Source organism: Ciona intestinalis, unplaced genomic scaffold (genome assembly GCF_000224145.3).
Source record: "Ciona intestinalis unplaced genomic scaffold, KH HT000047.2, whole genome shotgun sequence".
NCBI lineage: Eukaryota > Metazoa > Chordata > Ascidiacea > Phlebobranchia > Cionidae > Ciona > Ciona intestinalis.
In genome coordinates this window covers 160,700-181,914 of record NW_004190369.2, presented here as the reverse complement: position 1 = coordinate 181,914, position 21,215 = coordinate 160,700, and the positions used below count along the sequence as shown (strand labels likewise).

Below are 21,215 nucleotides of genomic sequence, written 5' to 3'. Positions count from 1 at the left end.
CACATACGATGAAGGTCCAGAGTTTTAATAAATACGCGGGCAGCAGTTAGTGAGATAAAAAACACTTCGGCTTACAATACTGCATCTGTAAGAAATTTTACAATGCTATAATTCTGTTATTATTATGTGTAACCAATAGAACACTAGCAAAACCTCTTACACTGACAAAGATTCTGGACTCATACATAAATGCATGCGCCAAGCACATAAACTGCACATAACGTTTGGAATACTACACCAATGCGTATGTCCTGTGAACTCATGACTTGCCCAAACCAGTAATACAGGTGTTAATGGTATCACCGCCGAGCCTTAAATCAATGGCCTTTTGGGTAACAGGTAGGTGCGCTAGCCCCTTTGCCCCGGTGTCGCAATATATTTGTTCCGATTGATATATTTGTACCGGGCGCTATTGCGCACGCACCGAGACGCTACTGAGCATGCGTTTTAGGTCGGAACAAATACAATGACCACCCGGTCCAAATTTATTACGACTCTTCGTTGAAAACGTTTTAGACACGACGCCATAAAACGTTACTAACTGGAGCCCAGCGGTACTGATTCCAAAATATTTTTTTTAATTAAAAAAATATATTATACCTATAAATGATAATACTCGTCATAAAAAAAAACATATTTATCGAATTTTTCACCAATCCAGCCTTGAATATGTTATTTATTTTTTATATTGTTTATATGCGTTATAGGTACTTGTCTAGGACCTGACATTTAGGCCAGATTTGGCCCATTACCCCAACACCCGGAACGCCCATTTAAGGCCTTCTTGCGAGCGGTGCCGCGACACCGCATCGCAGTCAGAGAGCGTAGTATTGGCACCATTTTTATCCTGGTGTGCTTACGAGTTTCCATACTTTTCAACTTTATGTATGATTTTACTTGATAGGGCTTACAATTTGGACAACCCATTAGTGACCGCTGGGTTGGAGCATAGTTACATGAAATTAAAAAATATAAATATTTTTACGTAATTATAACTTGGCATACATTTATGTAGGTCACTAACGTGTTATTCCCATTAAAAAATAAACGAATTAAGTTATATTTTCCCCGGACTTTTCGACCTATTGCGCATGCGCAGTTGCATCGCGGCGCATGCTCAATAGCTCCCAGTGTCGTGATATAAACGTTCCGACTGATATGTTTGTATACCTGGGGCTTTGCGAATCAGTTGAAAATTTTTTCGGGGCAAAAGATTACTAAACACATTTTCCACCGTTTAAGATACATTTCTACTATCTAACCTGTTGACATCGGTATGTCTGATTACGTCAGACATAACATGCTGACCGATGATTACCAGCAATGTAATAAACACCCGAATCATTTCATTGTTACACTTGCCTCTGGGCTTTATTATTATTGTTTATTTTGTAAAGCAAAGACAAAGAATATAGTTCGTATTTAGCATATTTATCATCTGAGGCAAGTAGTTTTACAACGGATGAGAAATATAGGATATGTAAACTATCCTGTTTGAAAAAAAGTGTGTAAATTAAGCAGAATATCTTTGTTTAACTAATCTAAAATAAGTTTGTTACTATAGTGTTTACTTTTTGTAGTGTACAAATAACATACTCAACTCAGTTCTGCTGACTTTAAATCAAAAACTAAAGTTCCAGCTTGTAAACGTCGTGTCTGGAACGTTTTTAACACGAAGGTTTGTATTAAATTTGGACTAGGTATTTATTTTATTTGTTCCGACCTACTGCGCAGACGCAGTAGCGTCGTGTGCGTAATAAGGCACAAATACAACATGACAAATATACCAGTCGGAATAAGTATATCACGACACGGGTCAACCGCACACATACTCTGCTTTTTTTTCTTTTTGCGTTTATTGTAAATAATTACAACGATATATTACTGCAATAAATAATTATCGAGAGAAAAACCAGAATGAGAAAAGTAGCGTCAGAAAAAAAGACAAGTTCCTGTGTACACTGAACACAGTGAAATACAACCATATAGCAGACTTATAACATTCTAAAGAAAGTTTGAAACACCAAATGATACTGTTCATGTCACAAAAGCTGCCTATTTCCTTCTTCGGGAAACTTCGGAAATTTTCGGATATTTTGAACTTCACAAGAGTAAAAGAAATGTTAATGTTACTGCTCCTTAGTCGGGCTCGACGATGAACCTGAGCTTCTGGATTTCTTGCTTCGCTTCCATTTCATTCTGCGGTTTTGAAACCAGATTTTGACCTGAAAATAAACACATGACCGTTAATATAAAGAATTGGGCTAAAATGGGCAAAATCCGCATCTGTTGACGTATTATAGCACCACCATGTAACATAGAATTTGGATTAATGTAAGGAAGCGATGACCTAAAAATATACGAGAAAGTCTGTATTTTTTATAAGTACATTTACTATACTTAGTACTTTTCAACGAATTTTTGTCACATTTTGGTGTGGTTATTATACCAAGTAGGTTTTTATTTTGGGGTTATTACAAAGTCTTTGTTGTTTTAATTAATACCGTTACTGGATTCAAATAAATAAATAAAGCAATGGGAAAAAAGACATATACAGACGTACAACTTGCACTGTAACATTATACACATCATATATAATATGCTGCGCTTGCTCTAAATGTCAACTTATTTATGAGATGTTTATATATATTACCTGGGTCTCGGTTAATTGAAGCGTGGTGGCAACTTCAAATCTCTTTGGTCGTGACAAATACTTGTTCAGTTTGAATTGTCGTTCAAGTTCAAGCAGTTGCTGGGAGGTGAAAGCTGTACGAGGACGTCGGGATCGGTTCATTAAACCAGGGTGGGCTGTAAAGAATGCAAGTTGTTTATATATTATGGCCATAATAGCAATTTACTATTAAGGCATGCAAAAAATTGTACAATTTTTCAAAACCATTACGAGTACCATTCGTCGTTGCTGGTGGTGGTAGTATTTGCGCACAGCAGTAGATTACATACTAGGCGAATCAACATTATAAACTGTCTATTGCTATTGCTTAAAACAAGTTCCGTGTACTGGGTTTGAAATATGAACAGATTTAAACGTTAAAATATTTTCTTTCAAAATATGTAAATTACATTGATTAAGTTGTTTTTGTTTTTATGGTTTGTAAAAAAATATACTTAAAAAACGGTATATGTCATAATACACTGTCATATTACAACTTATACGACCTAAACTTAAGGTCCCTAAATCCCTTAAATTTGGGAAATCTGATATAGAAACACAGCAGCATTATGCAATGTTTAAATGTCCGCTTCTACCGTGAAAATATTGTCTTGATATTTCAATCAATTTAATTCAGAATTATCGACCTCGAAACAAACAAAAGGAAAGTGTGCGCCCTGTACAACACACCGGGACATATGTTGAGTTGATATCGCTACATACGCCAGATTAGCCAGCTAACCAAGCGACAAACACCCACAAAGAAACGTGGCTGCTATCTTGCCACTATCGCCAGTTAAAGATTGACTTGTTAATTTTCCGGTTCGATGTTTGTAAACACAGCACTTGGTAACGATCAGTGGTTACTTAACGAGCAAAACACATGTGTGTGTTGGAAAGCTATTTCCGATAATGGCTGTCTTGCATAATCAAAAATTATACCTCCCGTTCCCAGCAAAAGTGTGCCCATGTTTGCCATTTTGTGTGTTATACTATTTATCGCAACTGTTTCTAAAATACGTTAATTGTCCCTATAAGGGTTGGGTTTGTTTTTTGTTTTACTTTGTTAGGTATTTTTATTTTTATAAAAATGTTAATAAACTTAATAATATTTTTAATCGCTTGAAAATGCGTATAATATCACTGTGTGTCGCTGCGTCTCGTAACATAAGGTTGTGTAACATAAGGTAGACTAATCAAGGTATAGCGTACTGAGTGCGCTCATGCTGCGGGCAAGCAATTCGACAGTTTGGTGATATGTTGGAATTAAGTAATCAGACAGTATTGGCATCTCTGCTGGTAACGTATTGTTTAACAACGTTTTGTAAAACATTTGCGACAGATCGGTAAGGTTTGTTTTCCGTAGTGACATGGAAAATGAACGATGGGTTGCTATTGTATAGAAGTTAACAGCGATTCGTCTGTAGCGCTTGCTGATAATTTGTAGCAGTGATAAAGGTGTGCATTATTTGTCGGGTGTACGTTCACTTTTACTAAGTTGCAACTTATATGCGGTCACATTTTTATAAATTAAAGAGCCATGAATCATTTACCCTAACCTACTAAACATAGGCGCGATAGCGAATACACCTTCCCTAATATTCATATTATAGTCCAAAATATAACCATCATACAATAAAACGCATCAATATAAATCAACTAAATAAAATGAACTTACCGGCGAATTCTGTCAAGCTCCTGAGGACCGCGTCGTTCCTCAGCCATGAGAGTGGGAAGGAGTTGATGTTGAATGGAGGACGGAAGGGTTGGCCACCGAACGGAGCCGCGAAAGGCAAGCTGGGTAAACGAGCCCCCATCGTATGAGGAAAACCCTGATGCATTTGCATGGGGTGAGGGAAAGCCCCGGGGTAGATACCAAGTGATGGGGCGTCGTGTCTGAAGTCTTGAAGGTTGGAAGATGTGGGTGATCTTGGTTCTTCCAGGAGCGGAGTTCCCCCAATGGAGGGTTTTGGGGAGGATGACGTGGATGAGATTGGAGAGAGGGAGGAGGGGGAGGAGGGAGCAAGAGGAGCGGTCTGAGATGGAGAATTCAAGTTCTGCATGCTAGTCATGCCGTTTTGGAATGGGTTGATAGGAAAGTAGGGATAAATATGGCTGCGCGGCAACACTGGGGGTTGAGTGTCGCTTGTGTTGGTTTCAGCAGAGGTTTCATTTTTTATTTCGGTTTGTTGGGATGGGTGGAAGTTTGAGAGGAATCTTGGGGTTTGTTTGGAAGGGCTGTATTGGTAGTTGGGGGTTCCTCTTTCTGTACGATTCCATTCGTTGAAGTAGAGTTCATGAGCATTTCTGGATCGCTCGGTTGGAGGTTTGGAGTCAGACGCCAGAAGTGAATCGATTGAAAACTTGGCTCGTTTCGGGACGTTTTCTGTTGAGTCTGATTTCTGGTGGATCGGGGTTTCGGGGCTTCGTTTGCGGGGATCCGATGCTCGTCTTCCCGGGGAGCTGAGTCCGAAAGACGATGTCGGAGAGGCAGCAAGGAAAGGCGGAGGAGTGGAGTCAGATTTCCGGTCGCCATCTGAATCTGAGGTTCGCTCTTCCAGTGGAACGTAACTCTGTTGACTACCTACGTCATTTGCGTGACGTAACCGCTCACGTAATACATCGACCAGAGCTGACTTTGAAGTACTTAGCATCATTTTAAATCTTAAATATCAAAGGTTCAATGCGATAGAAGCTAAAAGAAAGTTATTTATTAATAAATAAAAGTTAAACTAAAAAACTTTATAAAAAGCAAAAATTTAATGCAAAAAATTATTATGAACTATAATTATTGCAAAAAATATTATAAACTTTTATAGATGTGAAAAAAAAATATAAAACATATAAATTAGAGAACAAATATTCGTAATTCAAAATTCACAAACATTAAGGTGCTTTCAACAAAACTAGCTGACTGCTGTAACGGAGTTACTTCCAACTAAACCTTTCTCGTCTGAAGGTCTGTTGTTGCCCGCCATGTGGTTTGTTCTCTAATTATGACGTCACACTTCTGTTTTCGCCTTGCAATCTGTTAATTGGGAACGATACATCAAACACATGAGAAGCGCGACCGAACAAGCTTATCTTCTATTAATCCAATTTTCTATTACGTAAACTTCAATTTTGAATATTTGTTACTAAATCTAACTAAACACTAACTTTCCACAAAAATAATTAAAAAACTTTTCACAAAAATAATTATAAAATCGCAAACGGTTTAATTCCTGATAATTGTAAGAAACTGCTTTCAGTTTGTACTGATACAATATCACCATAATACAATATTGAATACTTGTTGCTATGAAAAGCGATAGTGACTAATGTAATGATGTTAGTATGCTCAATTCATTTTATTGCTTTACTGGCGTTTTTCTGTGCGCGCGATACGACGCTGCGCCGGAAGAGAGCGCGATCCCGCTGTGTCTCACTTTCCTACCGAACACGCGGCTCTGTGACGTCACAGAGGTTCCGATGAAGGAATTCTGGTTGGTGGAATCGATTTGAACTCACCGCGAACATTCATTTGTGCGTGATTGGTTCATTAAAATAAACTGAGCTCGAGTAATAAAACATAAGCTTTCATAACGCACTATATTCCATATAACATTTAATCCGTGGTAACTTGCTTCGTATAAAGGGCAATCTACTTGATGTGTTTTTACCCATGTGGTATTATCTACCGGATCTGTATATTATTTCACATGATCTGAGGTCGTATGGCAAGGCACACTAGGGAACCTGTCTAAAGTTAGTCCTTCACTCGTAAACGCGAACTTGTTGGTAAACGGTTTGGTTTATAAACTCCAATATTAAAACTTATTTTACCAATCTGACATTCTATAGAGCTCATATAAAACACGTAGCCTTGCAGAGCCCATGTAAATGCAGCAAACTCTAGCTTTGGATTATGTTATCTGTATCGGCAAAGTTAAGTAGGATTAGCGCCGTGCTTATAGGGACTAATATGTTTGATTGCAATGTCAGGGTGGGGAAGTAACATCCATAATCGTGTCAACCGCTGCTACCACTTAGCTCCTACAGCGAGAAGTTCATGCACTCTAATTGATTATGACGTAACGAAGCGTGAATTGTTTCGCGCGGCTACGTCACAGACGCTTTCATTTTTATTGTTAGATGTAAACTATTTGGTAAATTGTTTATATTTCCATTTTCTATTTTTCCGATTCAGCCAAAAAAATATATTTTTAGACTTATATAAGCATATCATAACGACTCTAAAGGAGTATTGTGAATTGTTCAAAACAAGATTAGGAAATATGAGAAACTATGTGCTAATGGTAATTACCTTATACTCCACAGCACAATATATCATTCTGAATGAAGAAAATGGACATTAGACTGGCATAAGAAATTTATTTAATAACGTTTACGTTTTAAATTTTTTAAATCGGTCAAAAGCCTTTAAATCGGGAGTCACTTTACGCTAAATTGAATCAGGCAATTATAGCTATATAAAAATACATATCTCACCTAATTTGTAAATTCATTTTAATTTAAGCATCTCTCCCACACCACAAGCCTCGTAATTGCGACTCTAATTCTTTTATATCAAGACAACAATTAATTAAAAACCCGGAAAATTAAAATGTAATCTGAGACAGACCGCTCAAATTTTATCTTAATATCCACCCGTGTATGTCTTGCCTTGCGAGCAATTAAGGCTTATTAAGGTAATTATGTAAGATGTTCGTTAAACAACGATTACGAGCTTTCGTGGGCCGCTGCTGTATGACCTTTGTCTGGTCTGCACACGTGTTGTATTTCGTGCATCAGGTGCTACTGTTATTGTTTGCTCATTGTTGCCTAACACTCGCCATTGTGTTTGTCTTCCGTTGCAAGTGTGACGTAACAAACGACATTGAAACGAAAGGAATAACCTGCGCTGTAACAATGGTCGCGGAAACGACGACCAACAGAGCTGTTGCTAAGTGACGTAAGAATTGATACAGTGACGTCACCTGACGAACACGTCACAAAGGAAAGTGGAAACAAAATTATACTTTTGTTTGCAAACCCAAATCAAAACATTTTTAAAACATGATATACATCATCACTGCGGGTAAAGTAGATACCGTTGGGATCAGAGTCCCATATTTACTAATTGAGTTTTTAACAAGTACAACGCTATTTTGTGAAGAAACAGTTACATGGGGCGATAAAATAATATTAATGGATGAACTTACCCCAACCTAATCTATATAGTTAGTAATACATGCATGGTAGTGTACAGACAGCGCCTATTTTACTCTTCTCGTAATAACAAACGTATCGAGATAAAAAGACCATGTTTAGCAATTTGTTTCATTTTAAAATGTATTTTATCGTAATTTGCAAATGTTTTTAAATAGACAGATCAGGTATAACAGTTTGAAACTTACAATTGTTAAAAAAACATTTGATTGATATATAAGGAATAAACCTTATATACAAAATGCGGTTAAACAATTTAGCGTATATGCTGTGAAGCCTGTTAGCCGCTTAAACGCCTTCAGTTGGATAAAAACTAATTAATTAAAGCCAGCTTGACTCTATCGATTCAAATACTGAAAATTTTCACCTAATGCGAACAAATATATTGCCCGATTGCCCAATTAAGGCGATCGTTGCTTGCCCAATGGCTAGCGTATTGATTTTTAAATTAGTCGCGCTAAATTGACCTTCAAAAGGCCGGAGATCGGGCGTTCGTAAACTTGTCGGCGGGATTTGGAGCTGCGCTCGCCCGCCGGGAATTCCCAAGAGCGTCGTTCCTCGGTTGATTTAGTTTAAGTGCGCTTCTGCCCAATGTATGCAGGACGACAGGAGTTGTCAGCACGCCGCAATAAGTCGATAAACGGAATCGGCAAACGGCGAATAATTAACGAGCTAATCTGGCATCGGAATTGCCAAAATTAATTCAATATTACGTCAAGGGAGCAGTTTAGCGGTAGGCACCAAAACAAGTTGGCTTCAAACTGCCCAATTGGGTTAATGTATTTTTTTATCGGAAAAAGTAAATTACTTTGATCATCAGTTTATGAGTAAGCAGATTACTAAGAATAGCATTCCGGACGCTTAGGCTAAAATGAAAATGATTTAAAACAGCCAGAAATCTGTTTTCGTTTTAAAAATAACCTCGGCCAAAATTAAACATTTGTTTTTAATTTATTTCCGTTTGATTGGCCCTTGAAATTTCCTAAACGTTGTGGTTTAACCGTCATGGCGCAATCTGCTTGTATAAATGCGTTTTCTATTGGATGGTGGGTCAATACTTATCAAGGGGAATCTCTATATGGTAAACACGAGACACCTGTTTCAAAAGAACAATAGCTTTATTAAGAAGGGGGGCTTGCTGTACGTGATGGTAGAGTCGTATAGTGGGGTAATATACGTCGTAAGCGCCTGATTAACCGTCCCTATGTGTGCCTCGCCTTCAAAATTAAATGTGAATTCAAATTTAAGGTACGTGCTGCTGACGTAATGATTGATTGTGACGACGAAGGACGTCATAATCCACTAAAGTAGCATATGGAAATCCTGGTTTATGGTTGTTGACCATAAATCACAAAAAATCAGCATACGGTCGTGATTTTGGAAACGACAAGAACCGCAGACATGCCGCCATTTTGTTTCGAATACGTACCCAATTGAATGGCTAGACGAAAATCAAAGGTGAATGATCACATAACATCAGGCAATAAAAATATCTAAATTTTCTTTGAATTTGTTAGACCAGAGCTCCCAAACAAATGGTTAGTTTAGATCGCAAAGCAATTAAAATATTGCACCACAAATCGCCGTTCTAGTAAACTTATAATATTAATCAAGCTACCGTGGCTTTAAGCTAATGTATCCAAACCTTACTATTCAACAAATGTATTACCATTTGGCAAATCAACTTTTCCGATCAAAATAACTACCTGCCTTATAAAACAAAGACGTTTGTCGTATCTCGGATTAATGAGCTTGCGTTTAAAGCTAAAACCAATGTAATATCGATACTCTTTATAAAATTTCCATGGCTTTGGTTAAGATGATAGGGACATCGTTATGTTTTGCCTTTAATTTATATGCAATCTAGCATAAGCGTATCGCACATTACAGAGATATGTTCCCTAAACCTTTAATAACATTATTACCCTCTTCTCTTTTGGTTAGTCGTCCATACTTTTGCCTACCGTATGAATACACCTGTGACAAATCGTTCTGATACAGCGTATTGTAAAATAACGATTTCCGTAGAACACCTGGAGGCCAATTTGTCTTCGTTATCGCAATTAACACTCAATCAAATGTCGAACGGTAAACATACGCTGACCTATCTACACTATATGGCCACCTATTCAATCTCTGCGCTTCTTCAAAGCAATGGTGGCCAAGCACAAACAAAGTAGACGATAAAGCGGATAAATAAACAACCTAGCATGGGCTGCAAAAATTTTAATCATGAGTGTTTAAATCTAGCATAATGGAAGGGATACTTAAGGATTTTAGAGCGATGTAACCCCAAGTATTCCAACATTCACCTAAATCTCAAGAATAATTTAAACACACAAAAATCTTAATTCATGCACGCAAATAAAACCTTCAAATACTTCATTCAGGCGCGTCAAAATTAACGGTTGCAATCACAATACAGCTTTGTCGGTCGCTGACCTGCGTGAACGGAGTAGCGACACTTTCACCAGTCATAAATCCGTCACATCAGGATCCGGAGACAGATTTAATGGCGGATTTGGCCGAGATCCAAATTCAGAGACAAGACCGAGCACTCTAACTTTGAAACGAACCCGATCAAAAACGTATTTATTAATCCCGGCTTGAAACAACTACGACGGCGGTGGATGGAACCTGAGCCCACAAACCTAGAAAGGGCACGTTCGGTTGTAGGCTTTGTCGATAACTTGGGCGTATATAACTGCGTAGGAAAACAACACTCTGGCAATTAGCTGTTTATCGAATGAAGCTCCTGAAATCGACTGCCGTTATGGATTCCGACTCCTTATCACAGTTTATGCGTGCTTGGACAGGTTATTAATTCCTACAATGTGCACAGGTGTACGGGGCGATATGGAAACGAAATCGGCTGTAATCAACCAGCGGTATTTGAACTTCGTTGAGGGAGAACTCACTAGTATTGAGGACGCCGATTAGTGAGCGTTGAACTGAACGCTGCCAATCGTTGTGGTCGTCAGAGGTAACAGTGGCGTCCCTATATTGGTCCGCAGCAAATTGAAACAAACTCTTTACGGCAAATCACGTCCATGTAATTTATGCCCCTTGATTTTTGAAAGCCGGTTTACACAGTGGCAGCTGCACGAAGTCAACAATCAACGTTGTGGCTTACAGAAACCACGGGCAAATTACTTATGGAAATATAGTTAAAGGTATTACGGATTCTGGAATTTAGGTGAGACGTGAATTTGATTAACGAGTAAATTAATTGGAAAATGCCGTTTGAAATTCATAGTAGAGAATAAGGGGAGTCGGAACTCGGCATAAGGCGATGCCATTTTAAATAAATCACATTCTACGAGTAACCATTTAATGATAGACGAAAAAATGTGACAGTATTCAGTAATGCACTCCTAGAATTTACAAGTGGTGGAATTACTTTTGGGGGGTTTTGTTTTCCATTATTCCTCTTTAAAGCCGACTCCCCACATTGTACAGGTCGTGTCTTTACGCACACTTTTAATGTATTAGAAGTTTAACTTAAATAAAATAACTGGCTCGTTTGTCTGCTAGGTGTAGCGACCACGCCTATATTTTCTTCCAACGAAATGTTATTATATTTTTAACTATAAGCGTGTTTTAACGACTGTTGTTTTGTCGCTATATCCTGTCTTTTCGTTTAAAATATTTCTAAATCTTCGCTACCGCAATCGAAGAGACAAATAAAAGTTAATACTATTATTATTATATTTGATATAATTTATTTTAATTAAAACAAATGTTTCGTTCTAAATGATTCCATGATGTTATACCATTATAAAATAATTACCACGGCGACAAGAAAGATATTATTCACCTTTAAACAAAAACACCTAAAAGTAAAAAGTGAGTGAATGAATGTAACTTACTTTATCCCCGCGTTGCCGGAAAACGGCAGTCGTTATAATATGAATGTTCATACACCTCTTGTGCTTACATTCATTCATTCAACTTACGAGTTACCAAGTATAGGTTACGTCGTCGGTTATTATTTTTCGTGGACTCGTGAATTTTTTTGTACGTGTGGCTGATAATTTGGACAACCCATTATTGAACACTACTGGGTTAGAGCAATTGCCATTAAGTGCCTTGCCCAAGTATACGCCCACAATGGTAACAACGACGAGCCTTGAACACATTACCACTGGGTTAGAGGCAGGCGCGCTAACCAATTGTGCTACGGCGCCGGAAAATAATTACAAATCTCTCAGTTTTGGGATTGTAAATCGCTTTGCTTAGTCGAGAGGGGACTTGCCGCCTGCAAGGGCGTTTAGGGCATTTGGAAATCCATCGATAGCTCGAAAACAAACGCCCTGTCTCTTGCGAAGCGTGAATTCACTTATCAGATGGCAGGGTCGCTAATTGAACCATCGAGGCGAATCATCGCCATAATTCTTCATCGATTGATCGATTACTTGCGCCTGAATGAGCACCTTTCCAACATAGTGGACAAACTTGATTTGATTTCCCACTGGCGCTTTAACAACGCAAAGTGGACGTCTCGTTTGGTTAATTGATTAATTAACGAAGTGAAATGATTATAGGCGATTCCGGATCCGAAACTTTATACAACATGTCAATAATCCGATTCGAACGAAATTTTAACATTTTTTCTTCTTGAAATGTTTCTTTAAAATAGGATGTTATAATGACCGTGGTTTAGCGTATTTACATTAAGTTTCATTAATATACTGAACCTTTACAGCTTGTCATCAATTTTTACATAATAAAACCGGATCGTTTATTTAATAAATCCAAAACACGTTACGTTTAAAGATATATAGTAGGATGGGAAAAGGTGGGACACTTTTTCAGACATCACGGCTTTTTTACGGACCACCATTTAATGATAATCAAAAAATAATGTTACAGAATTATTCGACAGTATTATCACGACTCTATAAAAAAGCCGATTACTGTTGTTAAATATTAAAAAAATATATTTTAAACAGAAACAGTATTCTTTCAACAGATAAAAATATGGGAATTAGTAAGGTGCTAATTTTGAATGCTCGCTAAATCATAGAAAAACCGCGATAAATTTTTATAGTTTGCGAGTGTGAATAATTAATAGTTTCATAAATTCATAAACACAACTAGGGTATTTTGTACAGTTTGATTTAGTCTCCTAAAGTATGTTTTAAATTTATGAAAAAACTGAGACATATACGCACGGTGGAAGTTGGAAGGAGTCAATATGACTTTAGTTTGGGATAAAAAAAGTCTCGTTTAAAGTTATATATATGCATATATTAAGTTTACATAATAGCAAAGAAACTAACACAGCCTGTTAATTTCGGTAGGTTAACTACAAGTTGCAGTATACTGTTAATATAACAATATTTCAATTTGGTGTCTCATCTTCCCCCAAACTGTAGTTTTGTATAGGTTTTTATTTTGAATTTAACAATTTATACCTCAGGGGTTATTCAAATATAGTTTACTGATATAGTAACAATATATTATTTAGAAAGTATGTTCGAAATTCAGTCATTTGCACTTGGAAATAATTTATGAGAAGTAACTTGTACGAAAGACAATGTAGTAATACCTAATTTGTAGCAAAAATGTTAACTTTATCAATAGTTATTATTAATTTTCTGTTATTACAAATTTATATACATTTGTAGGATACAATATTTATCGACTGTTATCCATTAACGTTTAAACAATGTCAATTCGCATACAATGTAGGTAACATGTTAAAACTGTAGCAATATACTATTAGAGCAAGGAAAAGATTGTTTATGTTAGATTTTCAAAGCGTACAGTATTGTGTTGTGTTATTTACGGGTATTCCTATTAATAAATACACTTATTAATCAAAATTAACAACAATTTTAAACTGTCCCATCTTACCCTACATGCTTTCCAAGTAAAATTTCACCTGTTGTGCGAATCACTAACTAACTCCTTATCGTGTGTTTTAATATAGTTTTGGAATTATTGTCAATCATTTAAGGAATGATAGTACTAATTCATGGTATCAATGAAAACCCGTCATGTATTTTGAATTTGGAACTAATGGGCAATATAGGTGCTTAAGTGTCCCATCTTCCCCCACTCTACCGTATAGTCGCGTGGGGGAGGACGGGACTCGGCGTAAGACCTGCCTTTTTTCAAATCTCCTTTTACCGGTACGCTACCCATTCAACGAGTGACGAAAAAATGCTACAGTATGTGTATTTCGATATACTGGATGAATCAGCACATTAGAACTCCCAAACTTTCGTAGTTTACTTTTTTTAAATTGTACCTGTCCCGTGAATCGTTAAATAAATCAAAAATAGGACAAAATATTTTAATTGAAGTATAGCTTTTATACCATACAAACAGCCATTTTGTTTTATCGCACTTTCTCGTTACAAAGCACACAAAATTGAATATTTTCTTTACTTTTATTCAAATTCATGAGAAACGCATTATAAAGGTTATTGTGTTTTACACAAAAGCAATGGTTACGTAATACGTTACGCTTACGAAAAATGATTGTTTTTTAGCGCTACCTAACAGTTGTACAAATTTCAAGATTATTCCAGCTGCGCTAAAACGACAGCGCAAAAAAAAGCGAAACATTTTACACACTGACATAAATTGACTAAGTAAACACAACGCTTATTTTAACGTAAGCAATGAGGTAAGTGATGATTTCCTAAATAATTGCTTAATAATAAAATAGCATAATCTGATAAGACACGGCCTACTAGAGATATCTCTAGTAGGCCGTGGATAAGAATCAAAATATAACACATAAATGCATTAACATGGTTAACACATAGTATCTTAATTCTTAACCATTTAGTAGAAGCATTATTATACGCCATAGAAACTAAAAAAAATTTTTTTTCTATTTTCATAAAAATAAGGTTCTATGGCAAAGTAAGCCCTGAAAAGTATGAACCCAATACGAATCATATTTTTTCCAAGACTTCCCCACATGCAAAGTAGTCTCGTAGTGGCGCAAGTATCCGCTTCACAACAGGTACCGACCATGAGCGACCAAGTAACGCCAACCTTTCCTTTGGTCCATGGTTGTTCACATCAGTATAATGCTCAGGTAATCCAAATATCCTGAAAATGGACGCTGTTTTAAAGCTGAGTGAACTGTCATTATTTTATAATCAATGCTTATTTATTGTGACAGGCAAGACAGAAGTACTCTATTCTAGGTTAGTGAGGTCCTACGACCCACACCATGACCTTTACCCCAATACCCAGGATGCATGGACCTCACCAGATAATATAGATTGTGGCTTCCCCAAAGGTGGGAGACAACAGTTTTAATGGTAATGGAGATCTTCTCTCATAGGCATAACAAGGGTGTTTACTGTTCTATATTGAGAACTGTGTAGCTTGGTTCATTAACAAGTTTCAGCATAAAATGGCAATAATCACATTTCTATTAAAGATAGATAGCAAAAATAAATGGTCCACGAGTTTAAAACATTTAAAACTTTATACAGGCAAAAACATCCCATCCACTCACCTTTCTACCTCAGTAGACCACAACACATCCTCTTTACCCATGTGCATTACTGGTGCTTGTTTTGTGTGACCTTGGTAAAGACAATGCGATCTAGTTGTAATGGTGTTTAACTTCTCAATGGTTGCAAGTCTTCCATGTTCAAGACAACTTTGCACAGTTAGTCGATCACCAGGTGATGGGGTGAGGGTTAAACTGGCCAAAGTAGGTGGGTGTTAAAACTATCATCGAAGCTACAAGCTAAATAAATAAAAAAACAATAAAGTATAATGTCACAAATTGTGTTTTGTTATTGGCCATTCCGTCACAACAAGTGTGACATAACATCATTTATTGCCGTGCGCCATTGTGTTGCAATGCCAGAAAATGTTGTGGTTGTTTTTTTAGGGAAAAATTTGAATGTGTGGTTTTCTTGTTAAACGTGTAATAAAATAAAAGCTTGTGGAAACACAGCAAGGCGGGCTGTATAGGCACAAATTAAGAGACATACAAGTTTTATCCATATTTTTTTAAAAGCATGTTTAAACTGAAGAAATATTTTACAAAAAAAACAGCGGACAAGACACTAACAACAATTGTAACATTTTTCTACTAAACTTAGTACAGGGATAAGATCAAACAACACAGTACACTCATGCCTGGTAGTTGCGCAAGTATATTCACACAGCTAGGAGCAACAAGAGTAAGCCTATAAGAAAATAACCTTTGGTCTCCCATCTTTCCAATGCTCTTACCTTTGCAGTCCTGGTAGATTCCCCCAGAACAATCTTGGTCTAGCAGCGGCACTTACAGCTCTACCATTCGCTACAACTGGTTGGCATTGTAGGAACCTGGATATTCTTTCCCTTTCAACCATTTTCATAGATAGAACATTTTCAAAAAGCCAAAAGAATGGACGCTGATGTTCCTTATTGTCGCAGTCGCAACGTGGGGGTTCTGCAGCTCGAAGGACGCGAAAAAAATCAAAGAATAAACAACCTGTGCCTTCCTGATCTGTGGTAAACATTAACAATAAAACACTAATAAATAACAGAATTTATAAATATCCTGAGGTTGGTGACCAACCAAGTTTTACACTTGCTTGCACTTATATCAACTGGTAGTTACATATGTGGTAACACGTAAATGGGCACGAGGTGTATTGAACAAAACACATGGTATAAGAACAACTCACCCAGCAATCCTTTCCTTCTTGGGTTGGCACCCGATAAATCATTACAAGGACTTCCCCCCATGACGAGATCAAACGGGCCATAACGAGTGATGTCATCGTCTGTTAGCTTTGTGATGTCACCAACGTGCATTACTTCAGGGTGACGATTCTGCACCAATCGGATCGCAGCCTCGTCAATTTCAGATGCAACAAATTTTTGAATCTAAAAAAAATATTTTGTTTAAAGACGTGAGGTTTTAACCTTAGTGAGACACTTCAATTGACAATCAGCTACTGACAAAACACAAAACCTTTGGAACAAAATATAAACCACATTTTTTTAAAGGTCAAAATTCATTAAACAGAGCAATAATTAAAAATTAATAAGGAAACATGCAAACGAATTTCAATTACACAATTTACTGTGTTATGGTCTTATAAAAATAGATTTTTAATATAAAATTTCAATAACAGTTTTCACCAATATGGCCTAGTGGCCTACCACCTACATATATATATATAATTATATATATATTGAAATATATATTATTTTAAAACTACACCAATCTTAAAACAAATTAAACTAATGAAACACAAGCACTTTGATTTGTGAAGTTAACCCACCCACCTGTAATCCAAGCTGCTTTAAAGCAACCACCCCGGTAGCGATTCCATCAAATAAAGACAGAACACGAATCGGTTTTCTTTCACCAACTGACATTGGTTTTGGAACATCTACCAGTTTCTATGAATAAATAAGCATTAAATTTACTGCGAGGTTAAAGTGATGTGAAAATAAGTAATAAGTATTATGCTGTTGTGCATGCAAGCAAAGCTTTTGCATTTTGATCCTAAAAGGATTGCCATTGTACAGTGGTTAGCAAGTGGAAGCCTGAAACATTATCCTTTTATATAAAAAATAAACACCAGAAGATCTTTTTCACACTCATAATACATCTGGTACCAACATATACATTACATAATATTTTTAAGCAAGTGAAGCCAACCTGATATTTGGCTTCCGGGTGCAAAAGGCGTAACTTTTCCTGCCAGTCTTCACGCTTGACGATTAAGCTACAACTGCTATCATTGGTACAAACATAACACGACCATTTGTCCAATGGAACAAGTTTATCATATTGGCCGGCTCCTACCATAAGGTCAAGGCAGTCTGTGCAAAAGCATCTGAAGAAAAGATAAATATATAAATAAAAAGCATAAAGCATCTTAAAAGTAAAAAGGAGTAATATTATGGCTACGGGTGCCATTTTATTTAGATATTAAAAACAAGGGTGACATCATGTGTTCACGCACTCCAGTTTTGCAACTCAAACTGGGTTTACCCTGCAATCCCTGCTGTTAGGTGTCTATACAAACAAGCAGAGCGAAAGTATATTGCATTCACCAATCAATGAGGTTTCCTATGTTTTAAGGGGGAAACAAAACGTATTAATGTCATCCCTATTCAAATGTTTGAGTGAGACAACTATAATGTTACACCTGTGAACAGAAGCAATATTTAAAATACAAAACATACCTTCCACAATCTTCATTATCACACAGAACAACTTTCTCCCCCATGCAACATATTGTACAGTAACTTTGGCAACCATCCTACAAGTAACTACATTAACTAACATTGCAAGTAAGGTTTGTAAATTGTGACGTTAGTTTTTGTTTGGGATTTTGAAGTCTGTGGACTTAAATATACTTTACTTTACACATACAAATTTTTAAACTACATTCAAGAGAAATATAGCTTGGTTAATTGCGCTTAAATTTTTGGACTCCTTTTTGTGTGCAAAAAATAATTAGAGCATCATAGAAAATATTTCTAAATTTCCCACAGCTGCTTGTCAGGTAAACAGGGATTTAGGCTATAGTTGGCTAAATACTCCTATCTCTAGCAAGATACTATTTTAATATAAAGTTTAAGATCCTACAACAAGTCATGTCAGAGACCAAGGTTTTATTTAAGCCAGAGTTGTTCATCGAAAAAACCTTGAATTTTGTAAAATAAGAAAACTGGTTGAGACTAGTAAGAAGTGGTTTACCTTATCGCATAAAAAGAACCAATCTTGAAACATAGTCTTGTGTGTTTCACATAAACCACCTTGGAATAATGGATGATCATCAGTTATGTTTTCCGAGCTACCACATGTTAAACAGATGTCTGAAGGAAGGAAGAAATTTTAGACACAAGTATAGTCTGACATGCTTCAAATAACTTTTAACGCATATGATATTAAAACTTTCTTAAAAAGTTAATTTGTAAAATGCATCCATTTCATCGAGATTTGAGTTAGTATTTACCAGTGTTGCAGCCAAATGGTCGATTTTAGGTTAATGCCAAGTTCATTTTGCGTTAAATCACTTGTAGCCTTTACTGATGGTGTCAATATTGGCCTAATTTGCAAGTTTTAACCTTTTGGAGACTAGTAGTGAAAATATGCATTATGAAACATGCGAATACAAAAATTAAGTTTGCTTATAGTTGGTAAAAATTTTCACAGTTGGTTTTTTTGAAAAAGGAAGGAATTATCTTCCAATACAATGTTTAAAGAAGGTGACATAAAATGTAAAAGTTTTTAATAAACTTATATCAAATATTGCGATATTTGAGGATTATGGTTCATATTCTGCCCAAAAAAATCAAGGTTTTAATGTCATTCTGTCAAAGAAAGGGGTTTTAATTGATTTCTATGTTGCTCTGGTGTTTCCCTTTCTAAGTTAACAGTTAAAAATGTGGATTTGAAAAACACTTGTTTTTTATTAAGTGCTTTAGGTAGGCTATTATGTAGCAATTTTTACATGAATTATTTGCGTACTATATTATCCAAACAACGTTGCTACTACATGTTGTTTTTATGGTTATGTTGTGATTTTCATTTGTAATAAACGGGTTTTAGTAAGTTTTGACAAGATTTAGTGAATCAACTTGCAAGGTATGATATCATCTGGTTATAAGTAATTTTTGGTTGTCATCTATTAAAATTCCTTTTAGTTAGTTAGTAAAATTACGAGGTAGTAAATGCATTTACAAAATGATCATGTCATTAAAAAAATCAAAATATAGTCTTGTAGCAATTTTTCTAAATAACAAAAGTATAATTAAATGTTTTTAGTTAAAACTCTTTGCATTCGTTAATTGGCACTTCGCGATAAGGCAGAACGCAGCGACGCTGTGGCTTTGATCCTGCCGTACAACTGTGATTATGTCAACAATCTCGATTGTTAATACCGCAGGGTAACTAGTTTTGCAACATTATTTTGGAGTGATAAACAACTTAAATGTTTTCCCTCAGCCAAGCAGCATGTTTATAACGAAATAGCAGACATTTACACGTGGATTCATTGCATCATAATAGCTATTGTTTAGCCTGTCAACTAATTACGACATAATAGCAGTGTATATATATTTAAAAGTTAATATATATTGAAGAGATTTTTTCCCTACTTACCATTAATATCCAACACCCCTTCAATTACTTTCCTGAACACTTTCTGCTTTTGTTCAAAATACAAACCAACATCATGTTTACTTTTGTTGTTTAAACCCTGGAGATAAAACAGCGGTTATAAGGAATTAAAATGAGATGAAGAATAAATCGTCAAACCTGCTGTTGGGTTAGAAAGTAAAAAGTAATAATATAACTGGTGGTAGTGGTTCAAGTTGTAAGTGACTGGTGGGTAAGAAGGAAATGCCATTTAAAATACACTTTTAAAACTGCCAAAATTTCCTTCCAACTTGTTTTGTGCAGCATTTTTGAAATACACATGCAAACATCTTTAGACTTTAACATAAAAATAATAAGTCCGGGGCAGACTCGGTATTGGAAAAACAAAAATTTAATTTTTTTGTAAACAAATTTGTCAAAAATAAAAATTCACCAAGTACTTCGTACGTGGACATTGTGTATCCAGATTTAGGCGGCCATAAATAAAGACTTACCTCATCATACAAGGGAGGATCAGCTTCAACCTGATCTTGTTTATCAGCTTCCCCACATACTTCCACATCATCTAAGATAGTGATCTCTTCAATGGGTAGTTGGGTAGCTGCATCAATGTTGGGATTAAACTCAATACTTGCTTCTTCTTCTTCTTCTGTTCCATTTTCTAGCTGGTTCGGGGAAGAGTGGGATCATGAGATGAAAATAGCAAGTAAGATGACGTTATTTAACATATTTCTTTGATTAAAAGAAAAAACATTATATTATATATATATACACGGCCTACTAGAGATACGGCCTGATAATTCACATTTTACGTTTGAAATTAGAAGGCCTATTATACGTCACAAACACCATTATTTTCAATTGTTACGTCATGTATTTTGCTTAAAAAAAGGTAGCAGTAATGGGAAAAACGCATTGAAAAACATACGAATTTAGCAATGAGGTCAATTATTTACGAAAGTATAGCTACATGCAGCGTTAGAAGCGACCAAACAGCATAATAATTATTTAAGTAAAGACTTGTAAACATATTAAAGGCGTAAACAAAGTTTACAGCACCAACACGGACTTAAACAAGAAAGTAACAAAGCTTTCATTGAGAAACTCTTAAACCAATGCTGCTTGTGAGGGCAGGGTTATCCTCAAAAGGCATTGGATGTTTGATTTGGTAACCATATAAGTGTCCAACCAACCAGCAAATAACGTTAAATCATTCACCTAATCATCATTTATATAAAA

At 36.1% G+C, this 21,215-nt stretch overlaps 3 protein-coding genes across 4 annotated transcripts in view; 1 reads left to right on the top strand and 2 right to left on the bottom strand.

The window, feature by feature from the left end:
* LOC100175212 overlaps positions 1-21,215 on the top strand; it is a gene marked incomplete at its 3' end in the record, with an annotated part of 276,802 nt that overhangs the window by 94,963 nt on the left and 160,624 nt on the right. The gene's annotated exons all lie outside the window — the stretch shown is intronic.
* On the bottom strand, positions 1,847-5,355 carry mnx (transcription factor HB9). Its single transcript, NM_001128856.2, is given in 3 exon segments — positions 1,847-2,225; positions 2,654-2,808; positions 4,350-5,355. Coding segments are annotated over 3 exon segments (1,230 nt in total). The 5' UTR covers positions 5,329-5,355; the 3' UTR covers positions 1,847-2,129.
* The window catches only part of LOC100176613 (DNA (cytosine-5)-methyltransferase 3A-like), an 11,534-nt gene continuing 4,580 nt past the window's right edge, over positions 14,262-21,215 (bottom strand). The window contains exons 4-14 of one of the 2 annotated variants that reach the window (XM_002126323.5): positions 20,471-20,641; positions 19,980-20,076; positions 18,573-18,691; positions 18,056-18,132; positions 17,526-17,703; positions 17,147-17,263; positions 16,540-16,741; positions 16,100-16,358; positions 15,369-15,560; positions 14,618-14,953; positions 14,262-14,576 (exon numbers count right to left, since the gene is read on the bottom strand). In XM_002126323.5, coding sequence (XP_002126359.3) covers positions 14,794-14,953; positions 15,369-15,560; positions 16,100-16,358; positions 16,540-16,741; positions 17,147-17,263; positions 17,526-17,703; positions 18,056-18,132; positions 18,573-18,691; positions 19,980-20,076; positions 20,471-20,641 — 1,572 coding nt within the window. In that variant the 3' untranslated portion in view covers positions 14,262-14,576; positions 14,618-14,793. Of the gene's footprint in view, positions 14,577-14,617; positions 14,954-15,368; positions 15,561-16,099; positions 16,359-16,539; positions 16,742-17,146; positions 17,264-17,525; positions 17,704-18,055; positions 18,133-18,572; positions 18,692-19,979; positions 20,077-20,470; positions 20,649-21,215 lie in introns of both variants that reach the window. The other variant, XM_026837996.1, reaches the window with a different exon arrangement.